The sequence below is a fragment of the Orycteropus afer genome, unplaced genomic scaffold, assembly GCF_000298275.1.
Source record: "Orycteropus afer afer isolate SDZICR_OR568_19922 unplaced genomic scaffold, OryAfe1.0 scaffold00002, whole genome shotgun sequence".
Taxonomy (NCBI): domain Eukaryota; kingdom Metazoa; phylum Chordata; class Mammalia; order Tubulidentata; family Orycteropodidae; genus Orycteropus; species Orycteropus afer.
In genome coordinates this window covers 11,131,515-11,151,082 of record NW_006921589.1, presented here as the reverse complement: position 1 = coordinate 11,151,082, position 19,568 = coordinate 11,131,515, and the positions used below count along the sequence as shown (strand labels likewise).

The 19,568-nt window shown below is 54.6% G+C and overlaps 2 protein-coding genes across 2 annotated transcripts in view; both read left to right on the top strand.

Moving 5' to 3' along the window:
• WNT6 (Wnt family member 6) overlaps positions 1-9,131 on the top strand; it is a gene marked incomplete at its 5' end in the record, with an annotated part of 13,835 nt that extends 4,704 nt beyond the window's left edge. Inside the window, 3 exons of the mRNA XM_007935749.1 lie at positions 6,159-6,379; positions 6,603-6,937; positions 8,670-9,131. Of these exons, the coding sequence (XP_007933940.1) occupies positions 6,159-6,379; positions 6,603-6,937; positions 8,670-9,131 (1,018 nt within the window). The remainder of the gene's footprint in view (positions 1-6,158; positions 6,380-6,602; positions 6,938-8,669) is intronic.
• Positions 9,132-17,397: 8,266 nt separating this feature from the next.
• The window catches only part of WNT10A (Wnt family member 10A), a 16,688-nt gene continuing 14,517 nt past the window's right edge, over positions 17,398-19,568 (top strand). The window contains exons 1-2 of the mRNA XM_007959438.2: positions 17,398-17,507; positions 18,600-18,862. Coding sequence (XP_007957629.1) covers positions 17,398-17,507; positions 18,600-18,862 — 373 coding nt within the window. The remainder of the gene's footprint in view (positions 17,508-18,599; positions 18,863-19,568) is intronic.

The following is a 19,568-nucleotide window of genomic DNA, read 5'->3' as shown; positions in this document are numbered from 1 at the left end:
TGTAATTATGAGTTAGACAGAGCAGGACAGGACAGGCGGGCGGGCACAGGCCCGGGCCCAGCCGCCTCAGCAGCCGTCAGGCAACATTTTTCTGCCCCTTCTCCACCACCCACCTCCCCCACCCCTGCACAGCCCCCACCCACAGCCCCAGGGCTCAGGGCTCCCTCTGCTGGCTCCTGGGAGGTGGGGGTCACACTAGGAACCTTGGAGGAGGGGAGATAGGGAGGGGGCTGGCTATGAGACCCTTCAGAGGGCACCTGGGTTGTCAAAGGGTCTGTGATCCATCCTGGAGTGCTCACTGGAGACGGGAGGGTGTTTTGGTCCAAGGGCAGGCCTTGCTGGGGGTGAGATGACACAGGGTTCCATGCTTAGAAAGTAAGGGCGGAGAGCTGGAGAAGAATGATGTTGTCAGGAATCCCTATTGATTATCCTGCATCATGCAGACCCAAGAGATGGATAAGTGGTATGAGTGGGAAAACAAAAAACACTGTGGTGGCCCATTTTCTGGACAGGCTTTTTGCACATGTAACCAGGGAAGTAGGCAGGTATCATTGTTTCCACTTCGCAGTTGAAACAATCATCATTCATTCAGCAAATACTTACTGAGTGCCAATCTCATGTACTAGGGACTTGCATAACCCATTGCCATACAGTCAATTCCAACTCATTGTGACCCTATAGGAAGGACAGAGTAGAACTGCCTCTAGGGTTTCCAAGGGAAACTTTTATAGAAGCAGACTGCTACATCTTTCTGCCACAGAGTAGCTGGTTGGTTCAAACCAGCGACTTTTCCATCAGCAGCTGAGCCCTTAACCCCTGGGCCGTTAGGGCTCTTGCTCAGTATCACGCAACAAGCAAATGACAGTGCCTGGATTCAAATCCAAGTCTATTGGGTACCAAAAACTCCGAGTGTGCTCCATAAGCTATATTACGCTTCCTCCTGAAGTCAATGCCTTTAACGAGCTCTCATCTAATCGGAGAAGTAAGGAAGACAAGAAAACAGAGGGGAAAAAACAAACAACTAATACTGTTGACAGGATAGCCAATAACTCCCCAGATGAGTGACACCTGGAGTGATACAGCGGTAGGCAAGTTCAGTGATCCTGGGGCCCAGATAAGACACCTTAGCAGGGGCGGATTACTCAATAAGCAAGGTAAACTCAATCTTACTTGTGTTTACTTACAGTTTCACATGGGTTTCAGTACATCTGTGGTGAAAAATTGTGAAACTGTTCACTACAGATTAGTAAGAGCAAGTAAACCCGCACTTACTTGCTTATTGGGTAGTCTGACACTGCTGCTTAGGGCACATGACATCACAAGTGAGCTTGAGAGAAGCTGGGTTAAGAGTTTGATCACTCACAGGTGGGGAAAGGTGCCTGGTGGTACAAAAGTGGTACAAATGCTTTGTGATCAACTACTAACCTGGAGGTTGGCAATTCAAACATAGCCAGCGACACCACAGAAGATAGGTCTGGAGCTCTGCTTCTGGAAAGATTACAGCCAAGAAAACCTTATAGAACAGTTGTACTCTATAACACATGGGGTCACCATGAGTTGGAATCCACTTGATGGCAATGGGTTTAGGGGTGTGGATAAGGAGTGGCTGAGTCCAGAAGTTCAGCGGTGTGATCTGGGGGAATTACAACCAAGCTGGGAGCAAGGGCTGTGTGGAGGATGGTGTGTGAAGCCCCCTGAGGTCATCTGATACCTGATGTCCTTTCCCTCCAGCTACATTTGGCTTTTTTAATATTCGCCTCATTTTTCTTGCAATGGGAATCCCTCTACTGGGTGGCCTGGATCAGTTACCTTCTCTCTCATATAACTCATCTGTCAAACAGGGGTGGGGCAGTGGGATTAGATTCAATGATCTCTGGCATTCTCAGAGATGGAAAAATAGGTTAGGCCAGAATCCTGGGCCTCCAAGGCATAGGTCCACAGATGTTGTCTCGTAGGAACTGGCCGATTCCTAATGCCACCCTACTCTGCTATTGATCCCTCAACCTTCCCATCAACCATGGTCCCTGGGAGAGAGATCTTCACACATGCCAAGCCAGTTAGAATGGCCAACCCTAGGCTTGTCCCTTCTTGTCTGCATGCTAATGTCTTTTAGGACTAGCCTCATTTTTTTCTCTGCCCAAGAATGGTTGTTTGATTAGGATCCCAGATTTTACTTATATATTCCCTACCACTACTGTGGAGCTCTGGTAGCATAGTGCCTAAGGCCCTTGACTGCTAACCAGGAGGCTGGCGGTTCAAACCCACCAGCCACTCCTCGGAAGGAAGGTTGGGCAATCTACTTCCGTAGTGATACTGCCTCGGAAACCCAAGGAGGGGTTGCTATGAGTCGGGTCCAACTGGATGGCACATAACAACAACAACAACAACCACTACTATGCCCCTCCCCCAAATATGTACATTCTTCCAAAAGGGTACATTTTCTCTGGGCTGATCCCCACTCAGTGCTGACTCAGAGGCCCAGAGAGCAGAGTCCTAAGGAAACATAAAGGGAAAGGAGGATAAGGGAAGAGGGGGAGATGGGGGAGTTATTTCTTGATGTGGAGGCAAATGTTGCCATTAGAGAGGATGTGAGGGCCTCTCATGCTCACCCCTCGTCTTTCTGAAGCCCAGAAAGGAGACCTGACTTGCTCAGAGTGGATCAGCTCACTCAGCTGATGAAAGCGTCAGAAGCTTCTGGCTTGGGGTCCTGCTCAACGCCCCACTGCCCCTCCCCTTCTGGAGTTTCCTTTCCTATGACTTTAGGATGGGAGTGAGAACAGGAGGGCAAGGAGCAAGCTGGTCCCTTGGGATTCTGGCTGTTACTACTGCCCATGCCTCCTCCTGACCAGCTCGTAAACAAGCCTAGTTCCCAGGCAGTCAGTGGCCTGGGGAGCCAGATCCCAACCAAGAACTGGCTCTGGAGCAGCTCCCCCAACCCCTTGAAGGCCCAGCCCACCTCCTTTCTTCTCTTTTTCTCCCTGGTCCTGCCCTCCAAACTCCTATCTCTAGTCCCTGGGAACCAGACAAGGTCAAGAGGTTTCAGCCTTTCTCCCTCTGTGTTCTCGCCCACTCCGGCTTTCCTAGGGGAGGAGAAGGGAGAAGAGAAAGATGGGGTAGAGTAACCTTGGAAAGATAAGGCCAGTTAACCTTGGGAAAGTAGGGAGTTATCCAGAGTGGAGGAAACTAGGGAACTTAGAGGCTTGGGGAGTGGGAGGGTAGAGTTTGCAGAGTCCTTGACTTTCAGGTGGGGTTCTAGTTAGGTAGACAAGTGGTGGGAGAGACCTGGACAGCTGCAGACAGCTGGTCTTCTTCCCTAACTCTGAATCCCAATGCAGGAAGACAAAATGTTCAAGGAAACTAATTAGGAATCAGTCATGAAATAACATGGGGACAGAAACCTGGGCTCAAGTAAGGACTTCTTAGATGGGTCATAGATGAATTCATTCATTCACTCATTCAAAACATGTATTAAATGATGTCGACTATACTATTACGTCAGTCATTCATAACATGAAAGCTTTCATAATAAAAATTGGGGAAAATATGAATTAAGCACTTAGAAATCTGCCAAAAGAGACAAAGGAAAATAAGATGGTGCCAACACTCATTGAACTTACAGTCTTACCTATGCCCCTGTACAACCATGTCGGCAGCTGAAGCAAACCCTTTTGTAATGAAGTGGAATGGGTGGATGGGTGGAGGGGGGTGGACTAGAGACAGAGATATCAGTCTATCTATCTAGTCTATGTGTGTCTATATATCTAGATAGATAGATAGATAGATACAAAAAGCAAAACCAAATCCGTTGCCAACTCATAGTAACCCTATAAGACAGAATAGAACTGCTTCACACAGTTTCCAAGGCTGTAATCTTTATGGAAACAGACTGCCACATCTTTCTATCTCAGCGTGTCTAGTGGATTCAAACCATTAACCTTTTGGTTATCAGCTGAGCACTTTAATCACTGCACAACCAGTCTCCTTCAGATACATACATATATAAAGACATATTCTCCATATATATGTATATATCTATGTGTATCCATATATATATGTATGTATTATCTATACATGTGTATATGTGTGTGTGTGTGTGTGTGTATGCATAGACACAGAGAGAGATCAATTGTCAACCTTTGAATGTCACTGGACTGTTGGGAACCAGCTTGGACTGCCTTATCCTTGGCCTGCCCTTGGCTGACTCCCCACTGTTCGTCTATCATTTTTGTAGGGTTAGGAATGGGTTGGGACTTCCCAGGTTAGGGTTGAAATCCAGCACTTGAAGAGACTCCTAAGTATAATAAAAGGAAGCTCTCCACAGAGGAGAGACCCTTGGCTATTGGAATACTTGAGCAGGGGTGATGACAGTGACCTGATAGGGTGTATGTGTGTGTTAATATTGTTGTTGTTGTTGTTATGTGCCATCGAGTCGGACCCCGCTCAGCGACCCCTCCTTGGGTTTCCGAGGCAGTATCACTACGGAAGTAGATTTCCCCATCTTCCTTCCGAGGAGTGGCTGGTGGGTTTGAACCGCCAGCCTTCTGGTTAGCAGTCAAGTGCCTTAGGCACTACTCTGTGTTAATATTAGGAGACTTTAAAGGATTGAGATTACATACCTTCCCAAGCCACTTCTTCAATTATCTCATGCTTTACTGTTGAGAAGGTCTACTTAAGACTCAAATCCCTCTTGTTACTGTTTAAGACTATTTCATCTCATTGTGGAGCTAGAACATGCCTGGGCAGCCGGTACCTGGGCAGCAAACGGGGACAGTGGGATGGATATGCACTAAGGCAAACTGGAAAAGTAAGCCACCTTGACCTTGGCCCCATCTAGTACCATTTTCCTGGACATTTTCTATCTCTTGTTCCCACCTCTCCCTACCCAGAATCCTCTTCTGCCCTCTGCAGAATTTATGGATGGTTTCAAACTACCCTTGGCTCCTGTGCTCACTCATTCCTAGAAGACAGGGATCTCAGGGAAGTGTTCAAATAAGGGAATCTGATTAAAGTGGTTCCACCCAGGTGTGAATACCTAGCAGGCTTAACCTTCAGGGCTCTGGTATGTGAACCAAATGGCATTGAAAGTCAGGAGCAAAGGGATTTGTGAGAGCATGTGAGCTTCCCATGAGGTCTTTACCAACCGGGCCAAACAGTATGTATCTCTTCCCCTAGCAGTGATGTCACCCCAGTGCCCAGGGCGTGGTTTGCTGCATCCTGCTCTGGAGCAGAAGGCTCAGTGTCACCTACTCTACAACGGGGCTTCAGAGACTCAGTCCCCAGCTTCTTCCTCTTACTTACTGTCCAGTTCAGGAAAACAGAGACTATCCACGTGGGAGGGCCAACCTCAGAGGTCCAAGCCCAGCCTTCCCGTTTTGTGGAAGGAGAGAGGGTTACCCATCATAGCATTCCGTGACTCCCCTTAGGTTTTGTTCTAGATTCTTCCTCCCGCCCTTTGCCTCTTTTTCTCTTTTAGCTGTGGAAGTCAGTTCTGAGTCTGGGGCTCTGGCCAAAAGCAACTAAGGAAGCCTTCCCAAAGCTCCCAGCAATGTGAGGCTTTCCACCTCCTTGGACTTGTTCCTGCCTTTCTAGCATCAATGAGATTCAGCTCGTTCTTGCCCAGCTCGCAATTCACTGAGACTGGAGCCTCTTCTGACCCTGCCTACGTTTTTGGTGTCTCTTTATGGCACATGCTTTCTTCTCTTTCACAGCCTTCTTGACCTTCCTTCTGCTAATGTCTTCCTTGTCTCTCTTTTGGGCTAGACATGTTGACTTTTAACCTCGTCCTCCCTAGTACTAGCTACCTTCACCTGGAGTCAGATTCCTATAAGGAATTGTCAATGAAGGTGTGCAGATTCAGTGTCCAGAAAGATAAGACTGAACTCTTGTTCTACAGAAATTTCCAGTCTAGAATCTAGTTAAGAGGTGATACAGACGTGGACTGGTAAGAGAGCCAGACAGGAAAATTTCAATCTCAGTTGAGAGGTGAGTGTATCAGCTCTTGGCTGCTCTTGACTGCCATCTCTGCCCACCCGGACAAACATCTCAGGGCTGTGGCTGGGAGACCTCTTAGACCCACCTCCCATGCCAGTGGCAGAGAAAAGATCAAAATCCAGGCCCTTATTCCAGCTACACCCCTGACTGTGTTCTCTGCCTCCCAGGGCCGTGGGCAGCCCGTTGGTTATGGATCCTATCAGCATCTGCCGGAAGGCTCGGCGACTGGCGGGGAGGCAGGCCGAGTTGTGCCAGGCAGAGCCGGAAGTGGTGGCCGAGCTGGCCCGTGGCGCCCGGCTCGGGGTGCGAGAGTGCCAGTTTCAATTCCGCTTCCGCCGCTGGAACTGCTCCAGCCACAGCAAGGCCTTCGGGCGCATCCTGCAACAGGGTCAGTGGGGAGCGGTCTCCCAGGAGGCTGCCTTCTGCCCACGGGGGGCTGACGACAGGGGGCGGTCTGGGGCACCCTGGCCCTCTCAGGCCTCTGCACCCTCCTCTGACCCTGTCTCCCTGGCCCCTCACCACCCTGCGCCATCCATCCTGCCCCGTCCACAGAAGGGCCCCACCACCCAGCCCTGGTCCTGCCCCGCTGACGCCCATCCCTGCACCCGCAGACATCCGGGAGACGGCCTTCGTGTTCGCTATCACCGCGGCTGGCGCCAGCCACGCGGTCACGCAGGCCTGCTCCATGGGTGAGCTACTGCAGTGTGGCTGCCAGGCGCCCCGCGGGCGCGCCCCGCCTCGGCCCCCCAGCCTGCTGGGCACCCCTGGGCCGCCGGGTCCTGCGGTCTCTCCCGACGGCAGCGCCGCCTGGGAGTGGGGAGGCTGCGGCGACGACGTGGACTTCGGGGATGAGAAGTCGAGGCTCTTTATGGACGCGCAGCACAAGCGGGGACGCGGAGACATCCGTGCGCTCGTGCAGCTGCACAACAACGAGGCGGGCCGGCTGGTGAGGGCAGGGGGACAGGGTGGAATGCGGTGCAGACAGCATTGTGCGGGCGGCTGGGTGCGAGCACGCGGGCGAGTGCGGAGTGTGGAAGAGTGGGTTTGAGAAGTGGGTGAGAAAGTGTGGGTATCCGAGTGTGGATGAGGTTCTGGGAGTATGTTGATGAGTGTGGGGAGGGAACATAAGTGAAGGGGACGCTGGGAAGACTTGCTGGCACGTTGGTGGTGCTCGTTTGGGAGGAGTGAGGTGGCTCTCTACAAGAGCTCTCTACAAGAGACAGTCACTTGGGAGTCCTGGAGCTGTGCTACAGTGGGCGGTGGGGGGGGGAGGGACACAGGACCTTTAGGGCCCCAGAGTGGGGAGGGCAGACCTCTGAGACAGCACAGGTGAGCAAGGCTGAGGGTGGGTAGAGCTCTGGGTGCCCTGTTGTTGCTGTTATGTGCCATTGAGTCGGACTCGACTCATAGTGACCCCTCCTTGGATCGCTGAGGCAGTATCATCACGGAAGTAAGATCGCCCAACCTTTCTTCCGAGGAGTGGCTGGTGGGTTTGAACTCAGAGAAAGGAGGCAAGACCAGGGATGAGAAGAAGGCTGGCAGGTGAAGCAGAGGATTGGGGGTTGGGAGGGGAGAAGTGAAGGGGTCTGAGAAAGGGACTAGAACAGGTGTGAGGGGGCAAAGCTCTTGGAAAGGAGTGGGGGACCATGAGTAGAGAGTAGACAGAGAGTAGACCTGGGGGAGGTAGGGAAGTAGGGAGGGTTGGGGGAGCCTGGGAAGCTGTGATGTGTTTGGCACTTGCCCCCTGGCTGCCCAGCAGCACCAGACCTGGCTTCTCCAGTCCAAAACCTGGCTGCCTCCCCTCCCCCAATGAGGAGGGCCCAAGAACTCTCGTTTCAGGGTGAGAAGCGCCTGGGCTAGGTGGTTGCAGGGTGGAGGGCCTGGGAGTGGGCAGAGGTATACACAAGTCTGTAGATCAGGTTGGCCTCTGGAGACAGCTTCCGGAGAGCATCTCTCTGGGTCATCTGACCCCATAAATCTCTAATGAGTGTGGCTTTTAGCCCCCCAGCTTCAGACACAAAAAAGAAAATAAGAAGCAGGACTCCTGGGTTCTCTTCTTAGTCGTGCGTTTGCAGGGGGCCCTCCTGCACCCTACGCCTCAGTGCTAGGATGCTCTAGGGGCACCCTCACACACATATCCTGTGTGCTCCAAGACTTGGGCCTGAGGCCGCGGGCAGGCAGGGAAAGGGGGCCAATGAGGAATGTCTGGGCAGGCCCGCACACCTATAGGAAAGGGTTGCGGGGGGGGGGGGGGGGGAGTGGCAGAGACAGACGTCCAGGCGGCTAGCTCTTCGGGCGGGAACAAGGGGGCTGGGCTGGCAGGAGGGCTGGGCCGCAACAGCTGCCCCCTCTGACTCCTCCAGGGAGAATCTCACCCCTGCCATCCTTTCTGCTTTCTTCCCAACGCCTGGCTTTGGGTCCTGGAATCTCTGCACCACGTACTGTCCCTGCAACTTCACCTTCACTCCTCCCTCGTCATCACTCTTTCTCCTTCTCTCTGGCCTGTCCTGCCCTGGATCTCCGCTTCCTCGTCATGCGCTCTTCTTTTTTGGTCCCCTCCTTTCTTTCTCCTGTCCACTTTCCTCTCTCCGTTCTTATCTTCTTCCCATCTTCTGCGCCTTTCGCCGCCCGGCGCCCTCCCATCTGTCCCCATCCGCCTCCTTCTCTGCTCCTCGTAGGCGGTGCGGAGCCACACACGCACCGAGTGCAAGTGCCACGGACTGTCCGGCTCTTGCGCGCTGCGCACCTGTTGGCAGAAGCTGCCACCGTTCCGCGAGGTGGGCGCGCGGCTGCTGGAGCGATTCCACGGCGCCTCACGCGTCATGGGCACCAACGACGGCAAGGCCCTGCTGCCAGCCGTGCGCACGCTCAAGCCTCCCGGCCGCGCCGACCTTCTCTACGCCGCCGACTCGCCAGACTTCTGCGCTCCCAACCGGCGCACCGGTTCGCCAGGCACGCGCGGCCGCGCCTGCAACAGCAGCGCCCTGGACCTCAGCGGCTGCGACCTGCTGTGCTGCGGCCGCGGGCACCGCCAGGAGAGCGTGCAGCTCGAGGAGAACTGCCTGTGCCGCTTCCACTGGTGCTGCGTCGTCCAGTGCCACCGCTGCCGCGTGCGCAAAGAGCTCAGCCTCTGTCTCTGACCCGCCGCGACGGCGCTCTCCGAATCGCGAGGACACAGCCCCTCGGTGCCTGAGAGACATCTGGGCTCCAGCAGAGGGCGCTACCGGTGCCTTGCCTTTCCTTGAGATTGTCCGTCATCTTCCAGGCCTCTGGAGACTGTGACCGGAGCTTGTGATGCGCACCACCCACCGAGGCTCAGGGCGCTGGAGGGACCTCTGAGAGGCGCTCTGGGGATTCCTGGGAGAGACTATCCAAGCCCTCCTCCCCTTCGCCCCCAAGTGTAAACCAAAGAGCCAACCCCTAGGCTTCTGGATGAGGGGCTCCTCAGAACTGCTGGGATGAAATGGGTGGATGAGGTTAGTATCAATAAAGATATTTAAGCCAATACAACCTGGCCCAGAGTTTGAGGGGAGAGCTGGGTCTCCTGTGGCCTCTGGAAGGAGTGTGTGAAAGGAGGTGGTTTTGGTAGCAGTAGCATCTCAGGGTCACCACCCTAGGTCCCCATCATTCTCCTGCCAGGTTGGGCTCTCCAGAACACACTTTCTCTCTCCTTTGGCCCTCTTCTTGTTCACTTCCAGGACTTAGGTCTGTGATCTAAGGAAGAACTAGCAATCCTTTAGGGGACAATGGAAGGGCCTGAAAAGGGACCAAAAGCCTCTGTCTCACACCAGCCTTCACCTTTCTGTCTAGAAGATGGCTTATCTGTCTTCTATCTGCTTCTATGTCCCCTAGGGAATCTGAGAGCAGACTTAAAAAAAAAAAAATCATAGATTTTCTTTTCTAGAGCAGTTTTTGGTTCAGAAATTGCATAGGAAAAACAGAGAGTTCCAGTATACCTGCACACACTTTCTCCTCTTCTTATCTTGTGTTGATGTGGTGGTTTGTACAATTAAGGAACCAATATTGATTCATTATTATTAATGAAAGTCCACAGTTTACAATAGAGTCCACTCTCTGTGTTGTTCAGTTCTATGGGCTTGGCCACCTGCATAACATCATCCAGAATCATGTCACTGCTCTGAGAGTTCCCTGGGCTCTACTTACTCATCTCTTCTCCCTCTTCCTTGAACCCCTGGCAGCCACTATCTTTCTACTGCCTCTGAAGCTTTGTCAAGGGCAGATTTTAGAGCCACCCAAGCCCAGAGGATGAAAGCAAAGCGCTTTATAGACTGTAGAATGTGATAAAAATATGTTATCACCAACACCAGATTTTGTTACAGTTAAAACTAACTTCACCTCAGTTAACAATGCAGACTATCCAGAAGACCATTTCTAATCATACTTGGGCAGCGAGATTGTCCTAAGATTTCTCTTGGCACCCACTCCCATTTCCTTCTCTCTGGTTCCTCTTGGGAAACTGATGTGAGGGTGAGGGACAGATGGGCAGATTTCAGGGGGCTGAAGCTTCATGTCTCCATCTTCCTCTGGAGATAAAGGGGAGGGCTTGGTCCAATGGTTGGTGTTCTGGTTCCCTAGTGCCGCTCTGACAAGATATATACCACAAATGGGATGGCCTTAACAAAACAGGAGTTTATTCTTACAGTTTGAAGCCTTTAAGTCCAAGTTCAAAGTGCCAGGCTCTAGGGGTTGAGTGAAAGCCCCTCAACCTTGGGGTCCAGCTCTGCTTCCTGCTCCCGGCCCACTGGAGCTAAAGGCATTTCTTCACTCAGACAGCTGCTGGCTGCTGAGGCTGAGAAGCCCCAAGGTTGACAAGTAAAAAGGCACAGTCCTGATGTCACCAAACCACACGGCAGGCCATTGACTTAAGTCCACTGTAAGTCCCAAGGTCGGCAGAGCATAGCAGGCTGCTGAGCAATGACATGGCTACATGCAGGGTCCGAGCATGCCATATGCTAGAGATCATTCCCAAGGCTTCTCCTAATATACAGGAAACAGACCACATACCCAAAGGCAGCTACCCAGCTGCTTGTGGTAGATCCCACCATGGAGTTGATTGCCAGTCTCCTCATGGGGATTAACTACTACCAGCTGCCCAGCCACTGAACTAGGCCCAGTCAAGTTGATATACAAACCGAACTACTGCAGTTGGGATTCAGAACCCCCAATTTTCTTTCCTAGAGTGGGGAAAGACTCCCCCATCAAAGTATGTAATGGCATACTTTGTAAGGGCAAAGCATGAGCTCTAGATCCAGGCACCCTGGGCTTGAAGCTGCTGCTACTTAGAAATTTACAACATGCCAAGTTAGCCTCAGTTTCTTTACCTATATGATGGGGCTATCACCTATTTTAGTTGCTGTATAATAAACAACCTCAAAGTAGTTTAAAACAGCAATGATTATTTTTCATGATCCTGTAGGTCAAGAATTTGTTAGAACTCAGGTGAGTGTTACTGCTGTCTGTGGCATTGGCTGAGGCCAGTCACTTGGCTGCATTCCGCTGATGGCTGGGCTGGCTTTGCTCTCATGTCCAGTACCCCAAAGTTCCTCTGGTGGCCTCCTTCTCTCCATGTGGCTAGCCTGGCTTCCTCATGGTGTGGTGGCCTCAAGGGTGTCAGACTTCTTAATAGGCTGATTTTCAAGAAGGGTGTGCCAAACTTGAAGGCAGAAGCTGCATGTCTTGTCCATAAGGTCTAGCCTTGGAATTCACTTAGCACCACCATCAGATTCTACTGGTTGAAAGAAGTCACAGATCCAACCAAAATTCAAAGGGAGAGAAGATAGACTCCATCTCTCCATAGAAGGAGGACCAAAGATCTTGCAGCCATCATAACCCATCCCACACCTTCATAGAATTGCTCTGAGGATTTTTTTTTTAAAGATATGAAGAGCACTTAGCACAGCATTTGACACATAGTAATTTATGTGTCAGATTTTTGTTTAATAAGAGATACTGTGAGAATGAGGATGGAGAGCTGATGCTTGCGGGGTACTGGGCGGGGCTTGATTGCAAATGAAGATATCCCACAGCAACCAGTTTAGGCTGAAAGCAGATTACAGAATCTTATACCACAGAAAGGAACTCTAGTGGTGCTGCTGTTGAACCATTGGGTTGCTAACCAAAAGGTTAACAGTACGAACCCACCAGCTGCTCCATGGGAGAAGGATGAGGCAGTCTGTTTTTTGTAAAGATTTACAGCCTTGGAAACCCTGTGGAGCAGTTATACTCTGTCTTACAGGTCTCTATGAGTTAGAATCAACTCCATGGCAGTGGGGTAAACCAGGGAAGTCCAGGCATAAGTCTGAACTCAGGCATAGGTGAACGCAGGGGCTCTATTGCTGTCATAGCGAGTGCTCTCTCTCTCTCTCTCTCTCTCCCTAACCCCATACCTATTGTTTCTGCTTATCTCTGCCCCTCTTTGCATGCTGTCCTCATTCTCTCCTGCTGCAGACTTTTCCCATACGGCAGCCTTATACTTCCATTCTTAAAACCAGCAACCCGAAAGGAAGAATGGCCATTCCAGTTATCTCCAGCACAAGTCCCAAGGAAGGCTCTGGTCTAGCTTGGCCACTTGCTTATGCTTGGAATAACAATGGTGTCCACGGAGATGCACAACCATGACTGGGATCAGCAGCCCCCACTCCTCAGGACCTCCTGGAGCGGGGCCACAGGGAGGAGGGCAAGGTCTTCAAATGAAACAGAAGGGGACCCATCCTGTGTGGCAGGCTCTGACTATGGCTTCCAGAGCTCACTACAGTACATCTACCTTTGTGACCTAGCCATGTTGGGGTCCCATAGTGAGGCATGTGTGAGGAGGGGGGTCAGGCTACAGTGGGAAGGTAGAGGAATCTGGGGCACCCTTCCTACCAAGTGCCAGAGCTCAGACCAAATGCAGGAGCTGTAGGAAACTCATAGAATTTGGGGTCAGAGTTTCTGTAGCCCAAAGGGGCCATGTTGGATTACCAAGAGGGAGAGTGAAACTGGCATCGCAGGCCACATGTAGGAGAAATTAAGCTCCCTGAGGGCAAGATTTGTACCTACGGCCCTGCCTTCTCCACAACTCTGTCCACCACCACCACCACCACCACCACCACCATTGCCTTCACGTGGATTCCGACTCAGTGTAGAACTGCCCTATAGGGTTTTTGAGGCTGTGGTCTTTATGGAAGATTGCCACTTCCTTTTCCCACAGAGAAGCTGGTGGGCTCGAATCACTCACCCTTCTGTTCGCAGCTGAGCACTTTAATCAGCGCGCCACCAAGTCTCCTTTCAGAACTATGCCCTGGGTGACAATACTTTTCATTATCATCGCCCGCGTGTCTCCCATTGACCACCAGGGGGCGTGCACAGCCCATCTTGACTATTAACAGGAAGCAGCGGAACCTGCCGGACATCTGGGGAACTCTGAGAACGGCCGGCGGGAGAGGGCAGGACCGAGGGAAGCCGGGAGGCCTGTGGACAGCTTGGGTCAGGCTTTTAGCGTTCCCGACTGAGACGTCGGCGCTGGCCCAGGCCTAGGATTGGAATACCTGCCTCCCAGCCGCTAAGTGTCAGGTTCTGTGTGTGTGCACGCGCGTTGGGGCCTCTCGCGCTGGACTCCCTCCTCTACCATGCCAGAAAGGGAAACTGAGGCGGTGGCATGTACCAACACCAACCTCACAAGGAACTCAGAGGAAGGGCATGGTACAGTGAAAAGAGGCCTGATTTGCTTGAACTTGATCACTTAATCTCTTTGAGCCTCAGTTTCCCTATTATGAAACGTGGGTGCCTGGTAGCCTGGTAGCCTCTTAGTATATGTGTAGAGAATTTGTGAACAGCCAGTCCCATGTTAGTTGTCCATCTTCAATGGCAGAGCCCACGGGGCGGGGAGACTGCCTTCTGTGAAGGGTGACAGGCAAACGTGTCGGCCCAGGAGGCACCAATATGTTGACCACTGGCCTGGTCCTGTTTAAGCTCAGAGGTGGTGCTACACTCTTGCCCTGAGGCCTGGGGGCCTGGGAAGGGGGCTGGAAGAGGAGTTCAGAAGTGTCTCCATCTCCACCCCCCTCTTTGCTCACCCAGCTGCTCAGCCCCTGGGCAGTCTGAGCCATCAAGGTCCCCCCACTGGCAGTAGTGGGGGACATGTGGGACTGGGGAGATGGGGACACAGAGGTGCCCCAGATGTGTGCATGACCACATCAGGAACAGCTGGAACGCAGGCAGATGGGTGGGGAGGCCAGGCTGAGGGCTCAGGAACCTTTCCTCTTGTCTTCAGTGGTCGAACATATCAGGAGTTTGGGGAGACTGAAGTAGTAGGCTAGTCTCCTTACCTTGCTGAGGGGCAGTAGTCCCTAAAGCCTGGGCAACAGGACGAAGACCCAACCCCTCCAAAAATATGTGCTGGGTGGGGGCCCTTCATTCTATTCTTTATCAGGACAAACTTCTCCAGGTGAGTGTCAGGGTCGAGGCTGGGCTGGGCTGGGCTGGGAGGGTCCCACCTGTTCTCACCCTGGTGCCTTCCCCAGCCATCCCCTCCTGTAACCTCCCCCAGAGCCTCCACAGCTGGAACCATTCTCTGAGCTGCCTTTCATCCCTGGTGCTCTCTCCCACCCCTAGTGGCCCCTGTAATTGTGGTCTCAGGCAGCGGCTGCGGGGGCTGGGGCTGGGCTGAGGGCCAGGGCCCAGGGCAGGGCCAGGGTGGGGCCTGGAGGCAGCTGATAGGGGCTTGGCCATGGCATGGGTCATGTGGGGCTGGGGGTCCCAGCTACAGACACTCTCTGGACCTCATCTACTCCCATGCCAAGTCCCGGTGCCTACACACTCTCTCCTCCCTGGACTGAGGAGAAATTTCCAGACTGGGACACTGGAGACATCAGGCCAGGACTGTGCCAGAGCACAAGCCTTGGGGAGCCACGTGCCCTCTAGAGTTTTCAAAGGAAGCCTCTTCCTCGCTCCTTGGCACCTCTGTAGTTCACCAACAGTGGAGGGTAGAGAGCCAAGAGACACTTCATCGTCAGAGGCAGTGCAAAGGGAAAACGCAACCTGCTCAAGCAGGAGCGCCGCCCCGACATCACTGGGAATACTGGTTAGAAATGCCGGTCCCCAGGTCTTGGCCCTGGAAAGGCTGACCCAGAGGTGCGGGGCCTGCTGCGTCCCCACAATGCTCTGCCCAGGAGCTCTGTGCTGCACCAAGCATGGGATATGCTGGTGTCAGGCTATGGGCCTGTTTCTGTGTTACGCTGAGTCGTTGAGTCTCAGTTTCCCCAACAGCCAGTGGGAACATAACTCTCCAGCCTGGCTTGTCCCTGCTGGTGCCTTCTTCTGCCCTGGGCTCATGCCTCCTTTGTTGAGCGTCATCCAGCCCTGTCCCCCCACCTGGCCCATCCCTAAGACTCTAGTCCCAAGCGGTCCCTGCTTCTGCACTATGGTGGAAGAGAGTTAGGGGGCAGGAGGGCGGCGGGGTCAGACAAGGTTCTGGCTGACGCAGACTGCTTCCTGCCCCCGGCTGTTTTCCTGCTGTCCAGCCAGACTACTCCCCTCACTGTCCCCCCCACACCCCCAGCAGCCTCAAGCCCTTAATTCCTGACAGCTGCGGAGGCTGCTGGCAGAGATGGGGGAAGGGAGGGGGAGGACTCTGTCAGCCTGCCCATAGCTCAGGCCACCCCACCACCACCTGACAGTAGGGGGCCCTCCCCTCCAGTCCCTCAGGGAAGGGCAATTCCAGGAATGGGCCCCTTTTGTCTCTGAGCTCAGAGGTTTGGGTAGTTCTTTCTCCAAGTCAGGAGGGGCTCTCTGCAGAAAGAAGGGGCAGTGGGGCTGAGTGTGTGTCTGTGTCTGTGAGTGGTGGTCTTGTGCCCATTTTACAGAGAGGGATGCTGAGGCCACAGCAGGGTCAGGATTCACTCTCAGGGCCCATGTTAGAACCAGAAAGAAGTGAGAACCTCTCTCCACCAGCCTTCTGGCCGTCACACTCTGCACACTTATCCGGGTTGAGCTGGGGGGGGGGGACAGGAAGGGATCCTAGGGAGGAGTGGGTCTGGGTTTTGGGGGAGCATACAGGGAACCATGTGCAGGTGGGGGCAGGGCAGGGACCCAGAGCATCCAGGGCTTGGGCAAACAGTACTCAGCTTTGGGGCTGCTGCCCCTGTTTGCTGCTGGGCTGGGAGTTGGGACCTGGTTTGGGTCCATCCATGAACTTGGTGTGTGACCTTGAGTAAATCATGACCCTCTCTGAGTCTCAATATTTTCTTGGGAAATAAAAGAGGCCTTAATGACATTAACTGGAAGCCCTCTCCCAGGACTAAACGGGCTCTCCAACACTTCTCCCCTCTGCTGCACCACTGCCTGGGTGCTCTCTTCCCAACAGGCATTTATTTACTGGACCTCGGTCGGGTTCTCCCCAGGCTCCTGGGACTAGGTGAGGGGGCCTCATTCACTTCATTTCGAAGGGAGTAGACCTAGCTCCGCAAACCAAGCGGGAGCCACCTGCTGAAGGTCACACAGGAAAGAGGTCACACAGGGGCTGCCGGGCTCCTTCCTAGAACCTCACACCTGCCTCCTGAGAAGGTGCTGGGAAGTCCCTCCTGAGACGAAGGAAGCACAGCAGAGGAGCAGAGGCCAGTCCCCTCGGCCCCTGCAGGTGTATATACTGGGGGGGGGGGCACCCTGACAACTGCGTCTCAGCCAGGTACACAACACTGCGCAGTGACACACACTTCCCATCTGCACAACGCCATGCAGACGCCCACGAACCCCAATACCTCTCCGCTCCTCCCCCCCGCCCCCGTCCCCGGTCCTCTCCTCGGCCGCTCGCACCCCCAGTCCTGAGCGGACGCAGTGGCCTCGGGACACGTACACTCCTCCACCCCTCGCCGTGACGTCACGTGGGGTAGAGCCTGAGACTCTAAGTTGGGGGGGGCGGCGGCAGAGCTCCTCGGGCCGGGACAGTCACTCAGTCTCCGGGCCCGTGGGGCAGGGTACAGACCGCGCAGCCCCCGCCCCCTCACCCAAGCCCGCGGTGCTCGCCCTCCGAAGCCGAGGCTGGCGCCGCTGTGCTGAGTCCAGGGCCAGGCCGCCTGGCGTCCCCAGCCCACTGCACCTCCGGGCCCCCCTCACCCTCGAGAGGCACCGGGAGTTGTCGCAGGGGGGCCTCGGGAAATCCCCCGGACCCCTGTGCCAGGAGGTGCCCAGTGTGCCCGCCCGCTTCCCCCTCCCCCGAGGGCGGTGCCCGGGGGAGCTGCGCTATGGAGCGGGGAAGCGGGCTCCGTCTGCTCCCAGAGCCGTGACCCAAGTCGAAGCTGGGTGTCGCAGCCGCCCCGACCACGGCCGATCATGCGCCGCCGTCCCGGGCTCGCCCGCCCCGCCGGGCTTTGAGCCCCCCACGCCCTGGCCCGGCCCGGCCCGCGCGCCATGGGCAGCGCCCACCCTCGGCCCTGGCTGCGGCTCCGACCCTGGCCCCAGCCGCGGCCCGCACTCTGCGCGCTTCTGTTCCTCCTGCTGCTGGCTGCCACGGTGCCCAGGTGAGCCCTCGCCTCATGCCCCGCCCTCCCGGGGAGCTGGGACCCCGAGGAGGCAGGGGCCTCCGGAGCTCCAGTTGGGGCAAGGAGCCCTGGGAGGAGGGAAGGTCGGGGTGGCAGGGAAGTGCTGGTGCTGGAAGGAAGGAGAGGAAGGAAGGAGAGACAGTCCTCTCATAGGAGGGAGTGGGGCTGGTGACAGAGAACGGGGCTGTCCAGGTGGCGGGGCAATGTCTAGCAGAGTAATGGCAGCTAGGAGTGGAGGGGTGTGGTGGGAGCAAGCGCCAGCCCAGAGTCCCTGCCATGCTGGGGGAGTGCACCCTCAGGTCCAGGAGGAGGCTTCAACGCCTCCCCAAGGAGTGCGGGAGGGAGCTCAGGAGAGCAGCCCAGGTAGGGTCACTGAGAGACTGCAGTGTGAACAGAGGGCCCTAGTGCTCGCTCACTCGCTTGCTTGCTCACTCACTCACTCACTCACACTGTGTGTGTGTGTGTGTGTGTGTGTGTGAGATGGAGAGAGCCTGTGCTGTTAGGCAGCCGTCTGTGTGAATGAGGGTGGGTGGGGGGTCAAGGGAGGTTAATACGGGCCTGTATGTGTGTGTGTGTGTGTGTGTGTAGAAGTGAGTGTCTTCATTGCGTATGTGTGTCTGTAATTATGCCTGATGAAATGTACATGTAAGTATTCCTGGGTTTGTGTGTCCATCACAGTGTATATCATGCAGAAGTATATCTTTGTGAATGTAATTGTCTGAAAACATGCCTTTGGGAGTGGGCTCCTGGGGTATGCTGTGTACAACAGCATCTGGGCCTGGGGAGGCTCTTAGGAAAAGCTGTGTGCACTGGGATGTGTGTGCATTTGCACATTTATCTGTGGGTGGGTGTGCCTGAGCAGGTTGTGTTGGAGGGGGTGATGGTGAGAAAGTCAAGGAAAGGAGACACTCTCAAGGTGTGCTGACCAGCCTTCAGAAGCAGAGGCTGGAACAGTGGGGTTACGGGCCTGTTGGGCAGTGTCCGTCCGTGTTGTTGGATGGGGCCAGGTAACTCTGCCTGCCACCGCTCCCTCTTGGCCCTTCTGCCCCCACTCACCACCCACCTCTACAGGTCGGCACCCAATGACATCCTGGGCCTCCGCCTGCCGCCGGAGCCGGTGCTCAATGCCAACACCGTGTGCCTGACGTTGCCAGGCCTGAGCAAGCGGCAGATGGAGGTGTGTGTGCGCCATCCCGACGTGGCCGCCTCAGCCATCCAGGGGATCCAGATTGCCATCCACGAGTGCCAGCACCAGTTCCGGGACCAGCGCTGGAACTGCTCTAGCCTGGAGACCCGCAACAAGATCCCCTATGAGAGCCCCATCTTCAGCAGAGGTAACCGCCCCTCACACTGCCCTTCTGCCCACTGGTCCAGCAGCCCCCTTCAGACTTGTCTGTCAGTCATCCCCCAACCCACTCTCTCAAGCTGGCAGCCTCCCATCTGCCCATCCACCGACTATTTCACCTTTCTGCCTCGTTCTGGTTTTGGAAAGGCCATGGGAGCCAGGCATATGGGCCCAGCCATGGCTCTGGGGTGGACTGTGTGGGCTGAGGGTCGCAGGTTTCATGGCTGTGAGCGTAGGACTCCTGGGTTCTCCTGCCCCCTCCCTGACACCTCATATCCAAAGCCTGGGAAATATTCATGTCTGTCACCTGCCTCAGTTTACCTTACATTTAGTAACTAGCATTCAGGACAGAGAGCCTGTGATAAAGCACCTGGAATCATTGTAGAGAGGGGAGGGAGGCTGGAAATTTTCTGCCAGATGGTGCGGGTGGGGGAAGCCTGGGCAGGTAAAATATTTGTGCTTCTGCAGAAGCTCTTCCCAGCAGGTACCCCACCAGCTCTGTGTCATCCTCACCACCCCGAGAAGCCGCTCTGATTCAGAGGCATTGGGTGTGTGCGTGCCTGTGTGCGGAGCCTCCTGCCCTGCAGGCCTGACAGCCCTGCACACAGGATGGTTTATTCCCTCACAGTTCAGAGGAGCCCTAGCCCACTCCCTGTCCCCCCACCCAAACAGCTGACTTCTGGGTGACACAGGGC